The sequence below is a fragment of the Camelus ferus genome, chromosome 13 (genome assembly GCF_009834535.1).
Source record: "Camelus ferus isolate YT-003-E chromosome 13, BCGSAC_Cfer_1.0, whole genome shotgun sequence".
NCBI lineage: Eukaryota > Metazoa > Chordata > Mammalia > Artiodactyla > Camelidae > Camelus > Camelus ferus.
In genome coordinates, this window is record NC_045708.1 from 37,149,143 (window position 1) to 37,167,378 (window position 18,236).

Below are 18,236 nucleotides of genomic sequence, written 5' to 3' on the forward strand. Positions count from 1 at the left end.
CTGTTTTATTCAGTGTCTCTCCAAAGCAGATACACGTGAAGTACAATGAAGTACAATTCATACGCACTTCAGAGAGTTTAAAGACATCCCTTGTAGTGCTCTTCTTTTTTAATGGTGATGAAGCATTCAGTTATGTGTGTACATGAAGTACAAATAGTGTTTAATGTCTCAGTTAAAGTCATTAATAGAAATTCATTTGATTTTGCTGACGTTTGTTAGCTTTCAAGGGCCTTCTGAGAAAAGTGATGCTATTCAACATAAGTATTAGAAAGATAGTAGGAAGTACCTATGCATGGTTTTGAGGCAGTTTAATATTCTTCTGTCATTCTAGATATTATTTTTGAAACTCCCCTTAAATTGTGCCAGATGTCTCTCTTTTCTAAGTCATATATACAGATTTTAACTGGATACATAGAGCTTGGCTGATAAAGAATTGTTACTTTTTGACTTTTTATATATACTTCAGCTTTCTTTAATTAGCAAGTTACTCTTGAAAACTAGGGACTTTTTTATTATTATTTTTATTTTCTTCTAATTTTTGGTAGGGGGAGGTAATTAGGTTTTACTTACTTATTTATTTATTTATTTATTTCAACAGCGGTACTGGGGATTGAACCCAGGACCTCATGCATGCTAAGTTTGTGCTCTACCACCGAGCTCTATATACCCTCCCCACCTCGGTTTTGTTTTTTAGTTGATTTGCCATGTAAGTGGGGATTTTTCTTTACATAGATTTCTAATTTTATGGTTAGATTTAGGTTTAATTTCTATTGAGTTTCTTCTAATTTAACTTCTTTTACATCACAGACCATTTTGTCATTATTTCTCTATGATCATGTTTAATTGGAACTTTTAATGACTTCATACAGAAATCATCAAGTTGGAACGTGGCTCATCAGTATAGTAAATTAGGAAGCAGCAACCTCTTTGGTCCTGACTGCCAAAAATGCAACATAACTACTTTAGTTAGTACTGAAGGACAAAAGAGAAGGAAAGAAAGTCATGAAGAAGGGAGAGAAGGAGAAAGAGAACAGAAAGAAATCTGGGGAGAAGTAGTCATGAAGACTGGTATCATGGCATCAGCAGTTGCCAGAAACTGCTATCAGGTAGCATACATTCACTCAGTAATGAGCTAGCCTGGGTTTGGGCTGTAAGGGATAGTGCTGAATGAATGGCACAGTTCCTGCCGTCATGGAGTTTATAATCCTTAAGACAAGTCAATCAGTTAAATATTTAATTATCATAAAATGTGATAGGTGTTAGATAGAGACTAGTGCAGCGTATGTCTGCTTGACTCCCAGTCTGCTTGTTCTTAAAAGCTAAGATGTCACTGTAAGAAGTATGAAGTCACACTGTCTTAAAGGGTCTGCCTGTTCTTAGTTCTTTTCAAAGGAAGACAGACCACTCTCAACATGGTAAAGGACTGTATTTCTATTTTTATGATCTGTTTGAAAACAAAATTTCATTAAAAAGAATATGAATGAGTGTAGTGCCTTATATTTTAAATGCTGAATGGAAAAAGAAATAGTTTTTTACTTTAAAGAGATTTTCATGAGATATTTTATGTTAAGTAATGAGTTCCTTGTCTCCTGAGATACTCAAGCAAAGACTAGATGACTTTCAAGAACATAAAAGTAACTTCTGTGAGTGGGAAGTTGGACTAGGTGGCTTTGATTCTGTGTACTGTTATGTCACAATATGTAGTGAAAATTTGTATTTTCTTTTAGTGAATTATTCTCATAAGATTTGATGAAACAGTTTAATTACTACCAATTGCTTGTCCGTGTTACTAATAAATGCGTATATGTTATTTTATTGATTGAAGATGGAGCAACTTTATATGTAGATTTTCTTTTTAAGTACACCAAAAATTTATGGATTACTGTGCAAAGGAGTTTAGGCCAGTTTTGATGTTTTAATTTAATAACTTGTTATAAGCCTCTCATTATACATATGTATAAAGAAAAATGAATTGGTGAGTAGGTCTTTGACTTGGATGTTATGATGTGTAGAATTTATTCTCAGGGTAAAGGAATGTTGTGGAAGACTGTCTAGGGGGAGGCGTGTCTGAGAAAAGAGCCAAGGTGAGGTTCACATGTTATAGCAATGTCACAGAGTTTTTTAAAACTTAAAATTGAGGTAGGTTTCAGAAGAGGGAATATTCTTTTTCTTTTTAATTTATTTTTTATTTTTTGTGGGGGAGGTAGTTAGGTCCGTTTATTTATTTTTAATGGAGGTACTGGGGATTGAACCCAGGACCTCACACATGCTAAGCATGCACTCTACCACTGAGGTATAACTTCTTCCCCTTTAAGAAAATTCTTAAAGATCACTTTTTTCCCTCATTTAGATGCTTCTCCTTTTACTTATTTATGAATATTCCATTGATCTTTTTAATATTTAACAGGAGAAACAGTGTATGTAACTGAATTTAACTGACTTTTATAGTTAAATGTTTGATAATTATATTGCTCTGTGAAACAAAACAAAACAAAAATTAAGCCAAGCAGTCCTTCCAATTTTCCTGTGGCACAGTAACATGGAAAGAAATTACCCCCTACTTTCTTAGTAGAGCACTGTAATATCTCTGAAATGTGATGCATTTATCCTTTCTTTTCCACATCTTTTATTATCATACTCTCCATAGTAAATGTTTCTAAAAGAAAGTTTTTTCAGCTATCTTTAAAAATGAAGATGTTTAACTGCGATTTTATAAATATGTCTGGATTTTACATATATTGCTTATTATGATTTTTTTCCTTAAACTTTGTTTTTATATGTGACATCTCATTGGGAAAAGTTTTTCAATACTCATTTCAAACAATTTCTTAACGTTTAGTTACAAAAACAGTAGGCAGTTTTCTTGCCTTTGAATTTGAAAAAGAAAATGCATTACAAGATAAGTTGATTTTCCCTTGGTCTTAATAGGACTTTTTAATGTTTTGATTCAGAATTTGAATTTTAGTTTGGGAGGAACAACAGTAAGTAATAGTAGGAATTGCTAATGTTAGTAATTATAGTCTTTAGTAGAGGTCATAACTGCCACATTAATATTAGGAGGCCACCTGTATTTGGCAGCTAAGAAAACAACAGCTTGAGAGACATAATATCTTGTTAGTGGCTGAGCTGCAATTAGAAACCAGGTTTGCCAAACCATTGTTGTTTCCATAATACTGTACTGTCTCAGTCTGGTGTTTGAGATCATGGCTGTCAAAGTGCTTTAGTTATGATAAAGTGTTCAGCAAAGATGAGGTGTTGGCGTAATATAAAATGAATTCTGGCCTCAATTTACTAAAATGGGAAATGTGAGATGATCAGCATGTTTTGGCCAAATACAGGGAAGATATGACAAGTGAAAGTCAAGTATGTATGTTGAACTATTCTATTTTACCCGTTTAGTACAGAGTTTTGTGGTTGGGTTGGGATTGTGACATTAGTGGTTCCCAACCCTTATTTCCCTTTTTAACTTCATGACTTCTGGACATGCAGATGTAAATATGCAAGCTGGTAGCCTTGTTCCTTCTCAAACTGTTTTGTCTTTTACACCCAGTATTGATGTGTTTTTCAGTTAGAGATGATTAAGAGCTCAGAACTTTCTTTTGAGTAAAGTTAAAACAGAGGAGTCTCATGCTCTTGGAGCTTAAAATGTTCAGTGTACAAAAAATAGGACATGCAAATACTGAGACATGTTAAACTGAGAAATAAGTGGGCCCTCTAAATAAATAAGCATTTACACCATGTTCAGAGTGCAGTGTTCATGCCAGGGGTGAAAATGAGTAGGTAACTTGATTAAGACAGAAGTGTTGTCACTTTACCTCCTAGAGAGGGCTCTCTTAGAAGAGCTGAGAATTTTGAGGTTTGTTTGTTTTTAATAAGGGAGGAGGAAGAAAATGTCAGAGCTGATGGGGAAGTGGTTTAGGGAACAGGAGAACTAAATAGTAAGAATATAAAGTTAAGATTAAGGGGCTGAAGGATTGAACTGAAAAAAAAGTAGGGGGGAAATAGGGCATAATCTAGGTTGTTTTGTGTATGTTCCTTTAGCTAAATTACTGTTGCTCTGGAGGTGACTGGGAGTCCAATGTAGGGCTTTTGGGAGAGAAGAAAATGATTCTGAAAAAGCAGGGTGAATTCTACTTTGAAAAGCAACACATGTAATTGATGAGAAGGGAATAATGCTAGAAGTTCATGAAGGAGATATACCACTATTCTTGGAGAATTTAGGTAATTTAAATAGAGCTATTATTTATGTAAAAGTACTATTTTTACTTTTAAAAAGTGAAATGTCATGTATGAAGGATGAAGTATATTTTGTACTATTAGACATTGCTGGGTACTACTAGATTTATTGCAATTTTTTTTCCCCTTCTAGGGTTTGGATTCAGGATTTGTTCCTAGTGTCCAAGACTTTGATAAGAAACTTACAGAGGCTGATGCTTACCTACAAATCTTGATAGAACAGTTAAAGGTATGGTATTAGATTATGTATTGAGTTGATATAAAGTAGTAAATGTTACTGAACTTGATTTTGAGTAAAATCGTTACTTCATGTTACTTTATAACTCTTACATGGTTCTGGAGCAATTTTTACAGCTGACCTAAACATAATTAGAAGACAAGTAAGACAAGATTAGATTCATATTCTGTTTAAAAGTTCTGTGAAATGGGTAAATTTTAAGTGGCTTGATTTCTAAGGCCTTTTTTCATTTGGGGGAGTCGGGGGTTTGGGAGAGGTTATTTCTCTACTTCCTTTATCGTTACTAAAATTGTCTCCTTCAATTCCCACTTCAAAATTAATTACAAGCAAAGGTCCTGGGAAGAAAAAGGAATGTGGATAAACTTGGATGACAAAGCAGAAAAAACTTAGATTTGAATTGATATTTTAAGATCGTGAAGTCATCTGTTTCCTTTTGCTTGTAATTCTACCAGAGTAATTGATCTTGACTATTTAAAACAGTTCAACAGAATTTGACTTGATAACAGTGCCTTGAGAAAAATACATGTTATCTTATATTTTAATGTACATTAATTATACATTTAATACATGTATAAATCACCCCTGGAAAAAATGTGTTTGCTTTTTGGTGTTTAGTAAATGTATACAATGTAATAAAGTGGGTTGATACTATAATCTTTTTTTTTTTTTTTCAATCCTGTAGCTTTTTGATGACAAACTTCAAAACTGCAAAGATGATGAACAGAGAAAGGTAACTTCTGTAATAATGATTTTAACTTTAATTTTGAAACCAGGAGCATTTTAGAGAAATAATAGAAGGTTCTCAGTGTTTTGACTATTGTAATATTACCTTTGATCTATTATGATAGTACTGTCATGTAGACTTCAAGTGGAATTTTCTGGTGAATTTTTGGTATGGGTTTATATTATAATTCAGCAAAAGAGTAACATACAAAATTTTAATATGATACCCCTTGTGTAAGTATCACCTTCTTAGGAGTAAGTTCTTTCTCTTCAGGTATCATGCATTGAAGGTAGAAAGTTATTTTATTAAATTTACATGTGGTCACTTCAGATATTAATAAACTTAGCTGGCAAATTTTTTCAGAATAAACAAGAAGTCACAGATGAGGAAACAAATTGAGTGCTGCTTTGATTATAGTTCTCCCCTTTGGTTTCTGACAACCACTCTGTAGTTTGAATATTTTCTTTTTTTTCAGTTGACATTTTTCTTCTCCTTAACTACATTTCCTGATGCAGCGTCATTTATTTTTTGCATTTCTGTTGACCGTAGCCTTGTGTTTGGCTCTTTTACACTTGGTAATGGTAATAACTCATGTTTAGCTCACCTTCGTTTTGAAATTTAGTCCCATGTCATTTTTAAACAACTTTGCAAAGTTTAAGGTGATTATAAAATAAGCATTTTAAAATCACATAGTGAATCTATAGAAAAGACAAAATTGGTTTTCAGGTAAGGAATAAGAATGTTTTATATTATTCTTAACAAATCTTGAATCACATGAATTTTATTGGAGGATTAATCCATAAAAATGTTTGAATTTTTTTATTTTAATGTTTGATTTAAATTAAAAAGTGTAATTAAAAGCACCCTTCCCACTTAAAATAATGAGTACATTTTGGTAAAATTGTTTAAATGACTAACCAGTAAAAAACAACAATGATATTTCTTTGTGCTTCTGATGATTTCTGTTTAAACTTACTATTTTTCACAGAAAATTGAAACTCTCAAAGAGACAACAAATGTAAGTTCTGTGTTTGATAAATTGCTTTTGCATTAGATAGTGCTTTAAAGTTTTCTGTGTTAAGCGGCTATTAATAAGAGTAATTGAGATTTTAATTTTCATGAATTTTTACAGGGGTGTTTAAGAATTGTATTATTTTCTAAAGGAATTTAAATGAATGGAATAGTCTCTTTAATTGAAATTGACTTTGTATGCCATTTTATCTGTTTCTGGTCTTGTCTGTTTGAGATCCTTGAATAAAAGGTGTCACCCATGCACAACATATATCTCTTTGTTTATAATTAAATATATTGTAATTCAAGTTTTCTGATGTACTGGCCTTCTGACATTATATAATGGGCTGCTAATAAGATTTGTATTTTGATAAAACTTTTTTCAAAAACAGGCAAAATAGTATTCCAGGCTCACCAACATTGTGATAGGATCCTTTACTCCCCATAATTCCGTAAAAGTCTTGAATAGACGTTTTAGGAATTTACACCGGGATTGCTTGCTGTCAAAGAATTTGAAAGTTAATCAGATTCACATCACTTTGAAGTGTGAAAGCCCCTTTAGCTGTTATTCAGTATAAATAACAAGTTTTTGGCATTCTTGAACAATACATAGAATTGCTAATGAGAATTTCACCTGACACTTTCAGTGTAGAACCTACTGGAAATCCAGAGAGGGTATTTCTTGCATAGTATAGACTTTAACCCTGTTTATTTGAATTGATTTTTGTATGGCCGTTTTATTTGGGGCAAGATCCTAAAATTGTTGTTTTGTTTTCCTAGGGCATGGTAGAATCAATTAAGCACTGCATTGTGTTGCTGCAGATTGCTAAAGTAAGTAAATTTTATTTTTGATTTACTTTTATTTAATGGGATTTAAATATAATGGCTTTTTTCTCTAATAGCCAGAATACTCAGTTCTGAACTATATTACCTTTCTCCAGTAAATTTAAATTATATTTTGGGGTTCCTGGCACTGTTGAAAAGCTATTGTGTTTGGATGTTACCTTGCCAGCCTATGCTTGTTTTGATAAGGTCACTTGTGACAGTGGCTGGGAAGGAGGGGAGCACATTTGATTGACTCACTCCTTCCTTCCATTTTATCCATTATCACTCCTTGAAACAGGGACATGTTTTGCAAAACCTTTCACAAAAAAGTTTTTCTTAGAAAAAGTGAATTAAATTTAGGCTTGAGCTGTTTTTTTCATCCATAATGAAAACTATAATAGACATGTATCTTTAAAAATTATTTTTTTACATCCTTTTTCTGATACTGAACTACATTAATACTTTATTTGCTACTTTACTGTTCCTTTATTTATGAAATAAAATGTATTTTGAATTATTGTGGTTAGTTAACAGTTTCATGAATATTGTCTCCTTTTCTGAAAAACTGTGGTGTATTCAACCTAAATACATATTTGATTGCCTGATATTTTGAGAAACAAGAATTTTAGTATTTAAAAATAAGAACAAAAAATTTTTCTTTTCTCATTTCTACATAACTGTACCTCTAGCCAGTGGCTGGAAGTGGGTGGGCGGCAAATTCAGCAGCCAGTTTTGGGAAATGGTATTTGAGTTTTAAATTATTTGGCCTGTTTTACTTATTTAATTGCATATATTTGTTTGCCTAGTAATGGACACTTTTGCCCTAGCATTGTTAGACACAGTAGTATAGAATGACGCATTTGTGCTTAGATAGTATAGATATGCAGCTTGTAAGTTAAGGGGCAGGGGCAATGTCATTTTCTTTTGAGGCCATATTCAATATTGAAAAGTCAGAACATAACGTCTTGTGTTCATTTTCTAGGTATTTTTGACCACTATACCTGATTTCCTATGTATGTGTCTAAATTTTTCATCTACTTTTGTGGATGTTCTAAAAGCTAAAGAAGGTAGTATAGGGTTGGAGGCATAAAAGGAGTACGGTTTTTATTTTTGGTTTTCTTTACTGTGGAATTATATAGATGAGATTGGGAGTACCTACAGTTACCCAAAAGCTTATATATAGAAAACCAGTAAACTACACCAAGCCCAGTGGGAGTAGGTGGGTATTTTAGGGATTTACCATGCCTTTTCTGTAAGATGGAGGAAGTAGAAGAGCAGATGGTGTTTGGGCCAGTTTGCACGGTCTCTGCAAATCATTCAGGACTTAGATAGTTGTAAAACAGGGCAGCTGTCTCTTTCAGAAGCTTACCATTTAGCCACCCACCAAGAACATTTTTGATGTTCTGTCTTTGAAATGAATTGCAATTCAAATTACTGAAAACTCTTTTCTAGAAATTTCTACAATTTAATCTGTACCTGCTACCTGCTATTTTATCCCAGCTTAATAGGCTTACATTTCAAGGTTCTTCAGAATGGGTAACATGGCTTTTTAATTTTTTCCAGAGGAAGTTTAATCGTTAAGGTTTTATTATGTACAAATACATCCTTTAAATTCTATATATACCCTGTATGAACTCTGTGTATTTTTAATGTCACCTGCCTGCTCAAATCCCCCTAATGGTTTCCCATCTCCCTTGGTATGGAATCTAGACTGTTCACTAAAATTTAACGTCATTTGAACCATTACTGCTCTCTCACCTCATCTCATTTGATCACACCATCTAACAACATTGGCATATTTTCTTTTTCTCAGGCCAAGCTTTTTCTGCTTTAGGGATTTGTATTTGTTTTCCCCCCTGCCTAGAAGACATTTCTTCCAGACTTTGTTAGGGCTTACCCTCCCACTTAACTCAAAATTCTGCCCACATGAAATCTCTTTGGAGAGACCTTCCTGACCACTCTGAATAAAATAGTCTCTACCTCCTATTAGTTGGTTTTTCTTCATGGCCTTGCATCATTAGCCAAATATTCCTGGCATCCTGTTTATTATCTCTCTACACCTGACTGTAATCTCCGTGAGGACTTCTGTCTTATTTACCACATATATTAGTCCGCTTAGGCTGCCATAATGAAAAAACCACAGACTGGGTGGCTTTACCAACAGAAATTTATTTTCTCACAGTCCAAGATCAAGGTTCGTGTCGATTTGGTTTCTGGTAAGAACTCTTCCTGGCTTGTAGATGGCTACCTTCTCACAGTGTCCTTACAGATCCTTTCTTTGGTGTGTGCACACTGAGAGAAAGACTGAATAGAGCTCTCTTGGGTCTCTTCTTAGAAGACACTCACTGGATTAAGGATCTACCCTTAAAACCTTATTTAACCTTAATTTACTTTCTTTACTCCAAATACAGCCACTTGGGTTAGGGCCTCATTGTCTGAACTGGGGAGGGACACAAACACGCCATAACACCACTGTGTATCCCCAGTGCCTAGAACAGTTGCCTGCCACGTAGTAGGAGCCTAATAAATAATTGCGAGTTTTGAATGAATTATTAATATATAGTTTTTAATAAGTGGCATGGTTTAGTATTTCTACTATATGTATGATTTTTTATTTAGCCACCTCTCTGTTGTGCTGTGATGATCATCCTTATAAATTAATCTTTGGGTATATCTAATCAGTCAGTCTGTGATTAAGATGTACAGGTTTTAAATAATAATGAGAGGCAGCATTACGTTATATTTAAGAGCATGGACTCTGGAGCCAGACCATCTAGTTCTGAATCCTTGCTCCACCACTTGAGCAAGTTTGTTTACCCTCTCTATGCTTTGATTTCCTCCTGTATAAAATGAGGATGATGATAGTAGTGTGAGGGGAAGGGTATTGCCCAGTGGTAGAGTGCATGTTGAACATGCGCAAGGTCCTGAATTCAATCCCCAATACCTCCATTAAAATAAATAAATAAATAAACCTAATTACTCCTCTCCCCACCAAAAAAACAAACAAAATAATAGTAATGTGAAACTGAGGCTGATAGTGTGAAACTTAAATGAATTGGTGTTTGTAATCCTCTTAGTACCAAGCATATAAACGATCCTAAATAACTGCTAAATGTAAAAAACTTTATAGGAGGGTGTAAATTTTAAAGTGACAATATGGCATGTTGGTGAAAATGGGAGAACTTCTGTCTGACACAGATAGGAATATAAATTGTTATAGTTACTTTGGAGGATTGTTCTTCCCTGGCAGGTTAATACAGTTTGGGGATCAGCTCCTTTGAGAAGAGGAATTGTCATCTGAGACTCCAAAGGGATATAAGAGTATAGCTAATTTGATACTTTTCTTGTTTTGGATTGATTTAGTATTAGCTTCTCAGAGGCAGCATGCTGTAGGTAGGATTTTAAGCTCCTTACAGTTTTGATTCTTTCATTTTAATTTTCACTCCCAAAAGCTTCCCACCTGCCTAAGTGATTAGTGCATCAGTTTGCAAATTTTGCTGCACGTTACAGTTACCTGGGGACCTTTACCTGTTCTGATGCATGGCTCCCACTCCCACACACTCTGCTAGTTGCTGTGGAGTGTCAGCTGGACATTGGGATTTTTCAGCTCCAAGGTAGATTCTAATGTGTAGCAAAGTTTGGGGACCACTTGGTTAGTGGGATTTTCAGGTGAGCTGTGTTAGCTCAGAAAACTTCATGCTTCCTTTGTACCATAGATAGAGACAGCTAGTCTTCCACTCGTGGGGAACTGCAGAGAAAGTGAGGGGTGGGTGGAGGGAGCAGAGTGAAAATAATCTGGGAGACCTCTATACCTGGGGACTTGACCAGTTTCTTCATCAAGATTAGGGGTATGACCACATGCCACGACTCATATAAGCAGGTGAAATTAATTTTAATAATGTATTTTATTTAATTCAGTATATCCAAAATAGTACCATTTCAAAATGGAATTAATATAAAAATTCATTCATTAATGAGATATTTCATATTCCCTTTCTCTTTTTTGGCACTAAGCCTTCAATATCCTGGGTGTATTTTACACTTTGCACTAGCCCCATTCAAGTGCCCAGCAGCCACATGTGACTAGTGGCTTCAAAACTAGACTTCACAGATCTAGATTATCCTTTTAGAACTGAGTTCTCTGACCATAGATACTTTTAAAGTAGATTGTATATTTAAGTTATCCTTGGATCCCAGGTTCTCTTCCTAGAACATTTTTCTGCATAGACTTTTTGTTTTCATCAGTATTCATTAATTTTTCATCAGACTTCTTTTTAAAAAGCAGGTTTATTGATACATAATTTACATAACATTCATTCAAAGTTTACAGTTTAGTGGTTTTAGTATATTTACAGAGTTGTGCAACCATCACCATAATCTAATTTCAGTACATTTTTATCACCCCCAAAAGAAATACCATACCAATGAAGAAGTCATTACCTATCCCTCTTTCCCTCACTTGCCCTTGCCCCTGCCCATCCTCCAGTCCCTGACAGCTACTGATCTACTTTCTGTCTCTAAATTTCCCTATTCTGGACATTTCATATAATTAGGATCATACAGTATGTGGTATTTTGTGACTGGCTTCTTTCAGTTAGCATAATGTTTTCAAGATTCATCTATGTTGTAGCATGTGTCAGGACTTACCTCCTTTTTATTGCCAAATTATATTTCATTGAATGACATACCACACTTTATTTATCCATTCAATTGATGAACATTTGGGTTGTTTCTATTTTTTTGGCTGTTGTGAATAATGCTGATATGAACATTTGCATGTAATGTTTTTGTGTAGATACATGATTTCATTTCTCTTAAGTATATACTTAGGAGTGGAGTTACTGGGTCATATGGTAACTCTAACTTTTGAGAAACTGCTAGACTATTTTTCAAAGCAGCTGCACCATTTTATATTTCCACTTGTAATGTGCAAGGGTTCTAAATCTTCACCAGCACTTGTGATTGTCTTTTTGATTATAGCCGTTCTAGTGATAATCTCATTGTGATTTTCATTTGCATTTCTTCTGGAGAAATTCCTTTTCAGATTTTTTTGCTCATTTTTTTAGTTGGATTTTTTTGTTTGTTTGTTTTTAATCTTATACTGTGTTGTGGGTGTGATTTTGTATATTCTGGATACAAGCCTTATCAGATATATGACTTGCAGATTTTTCTTCAGATCTGTGGGTTGTCTTTTCCCTTTCTTGATAGTGTCCTGAGAAGCATGGACATTTTAAATTTTGGTGAAATCCAAATTATCAGTCTTCTATTGCTTGTGCCCTTGGTGGCTTTTCTGAGAAATCGTTACTTAATCCTAGATTATACAGATTTGTTCCTGTGTTTTCTTTCAAGAGTTTTGTAGTTTTAACTGTTACATTTGAATCTGTGATCCACTTTGAGTTAATCTTTGTGGTTTAAAGTATGGATCCAAGTTCATTTTTTTACATGTGTATATCCAGTTGTTCCAGTCTCACTTGTTGAATCTCAACAAACTTGAATTAGAAATTTTCTTTCATCACCCTAGCGTATTTATTTTTTTCATGTAATAAGTAAGTGCGTAGGTCCATAATCAAGAGAGCTCTTACTCCGTTACATTGACTTATTAGAAAGATGGGGATATAGTTCATGTATTTTGTTGGGAAGCATGGTTTTAAAATACTGGAGCCTGTAATTCAGGTCAAAAATCTTCCCAAATTATGTTGTGCTGATGTTGTTGTTTGCTATCATATTTCCAGATCTTAGTCATGCTGCTTTGTTCAAAGGAGAGAATAGCCATTGTGTTAAGGAATTATAACCAAATAAACATATGTTATAATTTAAGTAGGAAGCAGCATTAGACCCTTTCTTTGTTTCATTAACATAATCTATACTGAATTCAGTTCAATCTCTGGTTCAGTAATACTTGAGATTTAGCTTTAGCTGACCCAGATAAAAGGCAACTTACGCTTTACTTACAAAACAGAAACAATAAAAATTTTTAAAAAGAAAGATGATGAGTCTGGTGGGGAATGACTATAAGCCTTTTTACGTAATAGGACAAAATCCCTAAAATTCATGATGGGAATGAATTGATAGTGAGGTACTTTATAGTCTGTGGATTTGTCTAGATTTGACTCTGCCTTAAAAGATAAATCACAATAGTAATAAAAATAATAGACCTTGGCTTAAAATACCCTGTAGATAGCATGTATTTTAGTTGAGAACATTTAGGGGGGGAAATTGTCAGATATTTAAGTTTATTTTTTTCACTCTTAATGAGATATAATTGATAGCACTGTATCACCTTAAGCTGTATAATAATGTGGCTTACTGCATCGTGAAATGATTATCACAGGTTTAGTAAACATCCATCATCTCATATAGATACAGATTTGAAGAAGTATTTTTTTCCTTAAAAAGTCTGAAGATTTTGCTCTCTTAACCACTTTCATATATAATATACAGCAGTGTAAATTTTATGTGTCATGTTGTGCTTTACATCTCTAATACTTCTTTATCTTAAAACTGGATATTTATTTTAAATTAGAATTAGAGGTGGTGGTTTTCTTGGGTAATGTAATGTACTGTGTCTTAATTTATTGCTGTATAACAAACCAGCCTAAACTGAGTGTCCTAAAATAGCAGCAGTCCTTTATTTTGCTCACAAATCTGCAGTTTGGGTAGGCCTCCTGCCTTGTTTCAGTTTCATGCAGTGCCACCTGTGGTGGCTTGATTTAGTGGGAGGAGGGCGAAGGATCCACTTTCAAGATGGCTCACTGTCATGCCTGGGAAGTTGGGCTGGAGGCCCAGGTTCTTCTCCATAGAGTTCTCTTTACAGCTGCTTGGTCTTTCTCACAGTGTGGTGGTTGGGTTCCAAGAAAACAAGGTAGAAATTTGTTACTACTTCCATGACCTAATTTCAGGAGTCATTATATGGTTACTTCTATGTTTATTGGTAGAGATAACCACAAAGGTTCAAGGGTAGGACCATGAACTCTACCTCTTGTTGGGGCCATTTTTGGAAAATTTAATCTACCATATGTATTTCTTTCCACTTAATACCACTTACATATATATTTCTTTCTAAATAAATCCTTTGGAAAAATCCATTTAATGTTTAGGAATTAGTAGAGGAAAGCCAAAAGTAAATTAAAATATCATCTGAGCAAGAAACTTTAAAAAATTCCTCTTTCTGTATAGTTCTCAGTAATTTATTTTTAACTCTTTGTTAAGAATTACTGAAACTTTGGATATTGTAAATATATATAGTTAATTCAGTTGTGCAAATAGAGGGGGACATCCCAATGTGAATTATGTAGATATCAAAATGCTTTTATTCTCAAGGATATGCACTGTTGGCATTTCACAAGACCACCCCTAGGTATGGTGATTTGCTTGGAGGACCCACGGGGCACAGCATTTAGCTGTACTCATAGCTGTGATTTATTACAGCACGAGAGCCAAAGCAAAATCAGCAAAGGGGAAAGGAACATGGGGCAAAATCAAGAGGAAAGTAGGCCCAGGCTTCCAAGAATCTTCTTCTAGTGGAGTCATACAGGGTGGCTTATTAATTCAACTCCAGCAACAAATTGTGACAACATGTGTCAGATCTATCAGGGAAGCTTATTAGAGACTCAACACCCAAGGTTTTTACTTGGGGCTTGTCATGGAAGCACTCTCTACCTTGTACTTACCAAGAATCCAGAGCTCCAGAAAGAAAGCAAGTGTTGAGCATAAGTCATTTTGCTTGCTTAAACAGGTTAGGCACAGTGAGCCACACTTAACAGTTAGGTGGTGGGAATCCTCCTAAAATCCAAGTTCCTGGACACCAGCCAAAGACCAACTTTGTAAGTAGCTTTTCTAAGGATAGCTATTTCAGGCCTGCTATGTTAATTCTTTAAAAAAAAAAAAAATCCTCAGTCTTCAAGTGCTCTTAGTTAACCCTTCAATATATAGATTTCTGAGTAAGCGCAGTAAAGAAAAAGTTATAAATAAATGAGGTATAACTTGGCCATTAACTTTAAAACCAAGACCAAATATTGGTTTCTGTTGAAACTTGAAAACTTCCTGATTGTGTGGAGTTAAAACTTCAAACCATTTTAAGTTAAATATATAGTATGTGTAATACTAATAGATGGATTGTAGTTACAGGAACAAATGTGTGTGGTAACTTTTCACCACCACCTTCCTTGAGTACATCCTTGGAGAGGAGAGGCAAGGCAAAATAGCATATTAATTAAGAGCATGAATTATGGAACAGGACTATATATATTGGAGTCCTGGCTCCCCACCCTCTTTCTGTCTCAATTTTCTCTATCCAATGGGGATAATTATATTACCTACTTTATAGAGTTGTTGGTGGAATACATGAATTAACATACAGGCATACCTAGCTTTGTTGTGCTTTGCAGATAATTGTTTTTTAAAAATAGAAGGTTTGTGGCAACCCTGTGTCAAGCAGGTCTTTGACGCCATTTTTCCAGCAGCATTTGCTTGCTCACTTTGTGTATCTGTCACCTTTTGGTAATTCTCACAATATTTCAAACTTTTTCATTGTTACTGTATTTGTTATGGCAATCTGTGATCAGTGATTTTTTTTATATTACTGTTACAAGTCACTGAAAGCTCAGCTGGTGGTTAGCATTTTTAAATTAAGGCATGTATATTGTTTTTAAAGACAAGGCTGTTGTACACTTAACAGACTACAGTGTAGTGTAAATATGACTTTTATATGCATTGCATTTATATGCAAAAAAGATTTGTGACTTGCTTTACTGCAATATTTGCTTAATTATGGTGGTCTAGAATCAAACCCACAATATCTCCGAGGTAGGCCTATACGTAAGTTACCTGCCAGGTAGTAAGCGTTGGCCCCTTTATCATCATTCTGTGGATACAGTGATTATGTTTACTGAAACAGAATTCAGACCATTTATTTAGAAAAGTATCAGTGTAATTCTGGGGCTAGCAGCCAGAATATGGGAAATTGTATCTATCATGGGTTTTTAAGAATATGTGATTGTCATACCTGTGAAGTATACAGTAAGAGTTTGGGGGCTGTAAGGAGTTGGCATAATTAACTATAAAGTTAATCCCAGAAATACTCAGGATCTTTAACCTAAATTAATATATCTGCTTTTAATCGTTGGTACCAATGTGACTACACAGTTCAATATGATATTTCTACACAAAATTATAATTAAATGCCTCTATAGAAAAATAATTGCCACGCTGTCAGTGTTAATTGTTGTGTTGCCAGTGATAGGATTACATTTGGCTAGGAATGGACAAATGGGATTTTTACATTAGTGGAAGCAGAGTAGTAGTTTTCTAACATTGTTACTTACCCAGTAAAATAAGCTTTCTTACTAAGGAAGAAAGTGCACAAGGCGTTACTTGAATGAAAGAATGAAGTTAATATTTTTAACATTTCTCCTTAAGGACCAGTATAATGCGGAGAAGCACGCAGATGGAATTATAGTAAGTTTAATCTAATCTTTGTGTCCCTTTACTTCTGCAGAGCATTTTAACCAGTCATGTCAGAAGAAGCCTGAATTTCTACTCATTTTTCAACACAAATTCCTCTTTTCACTTAATCACTGCTTTTTGTTGTTGACTCTTGCAATTTGCCTTAAGCTCTTAAAGTTGGCCATCTTGCAGCAATCATTTGGAGGGGAAAGTGTCGATCTTAAAATTTTTCTAAGTGTTGGTTCAGATTGAATCACCTCCTTGCATGTGTTAACTTGAAGGGTTAATCATGGCATAAAAACGCAGCTTTTATGACTAAATAAGGCATAACTCACAGTGCTACATTTCTTGTCAAACTTTTTTCTGATGAGATCAGAGGAGAGGGGCACAATATTGAAATGTATCTTAATCTAATTATATGTTTATAGGTTTCTGTTATTTTCTTATCTTTTATTTTTAGATCATGTGTATTGTGTTAACTGTCATTGCTACTGTGATATATACTGCTTTTTTGTTAGAACAAGTTGTAACGTGAATTCTTTCACTTAACAGCCATTTTCTGTTCTTTCCTCTCCTTGACTTTTAATATTCAACTTCCACTAAAGTGAAAAGAAAATTTTATTGGAAATAAAAGTTAGAGTTTCAAAATTTGCGATTTAAGCTAGCCTAATTTTATGGTCATTGTGTGACTTCTGTTCAAACTGTATTTCTGAAGCAGGAGGCAGCCTCTTTTTTTTTGTCTTGAAGCTTTATAAATGCCAGCTTAGCTTGTCTGAGATCTGGAAACTAAGTTTGTAAGTCTTCAAAACAATCTCATGATTATACTTGAAAGGATGAGCATGTTATCTTTATCTTTGATTTAAAATGAAAAAGAAGTTAAATAACACTATTGTTTACATGTTTCTTAAGAAAGCAGATATAAGAGGAACATTTTAAAAATTTGAATTAAACACATTGGAATTTTTGTTTCTCTTCACAATGTGAGTTCAAAGCTTGAGCCTTGGTGATTTAATATACTTATAAATATAAGTATGTGTAAATATAAGTGGTATAAATACAATATAATGTAATATAATATCTCTTCCTGAGGAAGCAATTAAGATTATAAGCCTTAAAGACTTACATGGAAGAAGACTGTATATGTTGTCTAGCATTTCATGATCCTTAAAGACGCTAAGAAAAATTAATTATGGCAGTTATTTTTATCTCTTTTCCCTCAAAGTTACTTTTTTATTATGTTAAACAACAGTGTATAAAGCATCCAAAAATGTTTGATCATTTGCAATTAAAAACATCTAGAAAGTTTATACTCATAGAAAATCTGAACTTGTAGAAAACAAACATATTTGAATCATTTGATCAGGGACTATAGCATTTTTCCTTAAGAATTTTTATTTTTAAAAAAGAAAGGAAGTGTTCATGGTTTAGGCCATAGCCCAGATTGCTAGCACCCAGCCTTGCCACCTACTAGCTGTGGCCTTAGGCAAGTTACTTAACCTTTGAGTCTTCGTTTCCTCATCTATAAAGTAAAGTGACTCATTCTTCCTCAGAAGATTGTTGTTTAAGGTACAGAGTTAGCACATAGTACTCAGTAAGTGTTAGCTATACATACATATATGTATATATAATATATTACATTTTATATTGTATTGCATGAATTTTATTAATGTTATAATAGATTAGGGCTAAGGATTGTCACTTGTTTGCACTTCTCCAGCTCTGCGCATTCTTTTTCAAAGCAAAGTGTAGAATGTTATT

At 34.0% G+C, this 18,236-nt stretch overlaps 1 protein-coding gene across 1 annotated transcript in view; it reads left to right on the top strand.

The window, feature by feature from the left end:
• OSBPL9 (oxysterol binding protein like 9) overlaps positions 1-18,236 on the top strand; it is a 101,346-nt gene that overhangs the window by 55,927 nt on the left and 27,183 nt on the right. Inside the window, 5 exon segments of the mRNA XM_032494257.1 lie at positions 4,345-4,465; positions 5,157-5,204; positions 6,187-6,216; positions 6,990-7,040; positions 16,452-16,490. Of these exon segments, the coding sequence (XP_032350148.1) occupies positions 4,345-4,465; positions 5,157-5,204; positions 6,187-6,216; positions 6,990-7,040; positions 16,452-16,490 (289 nt within the window).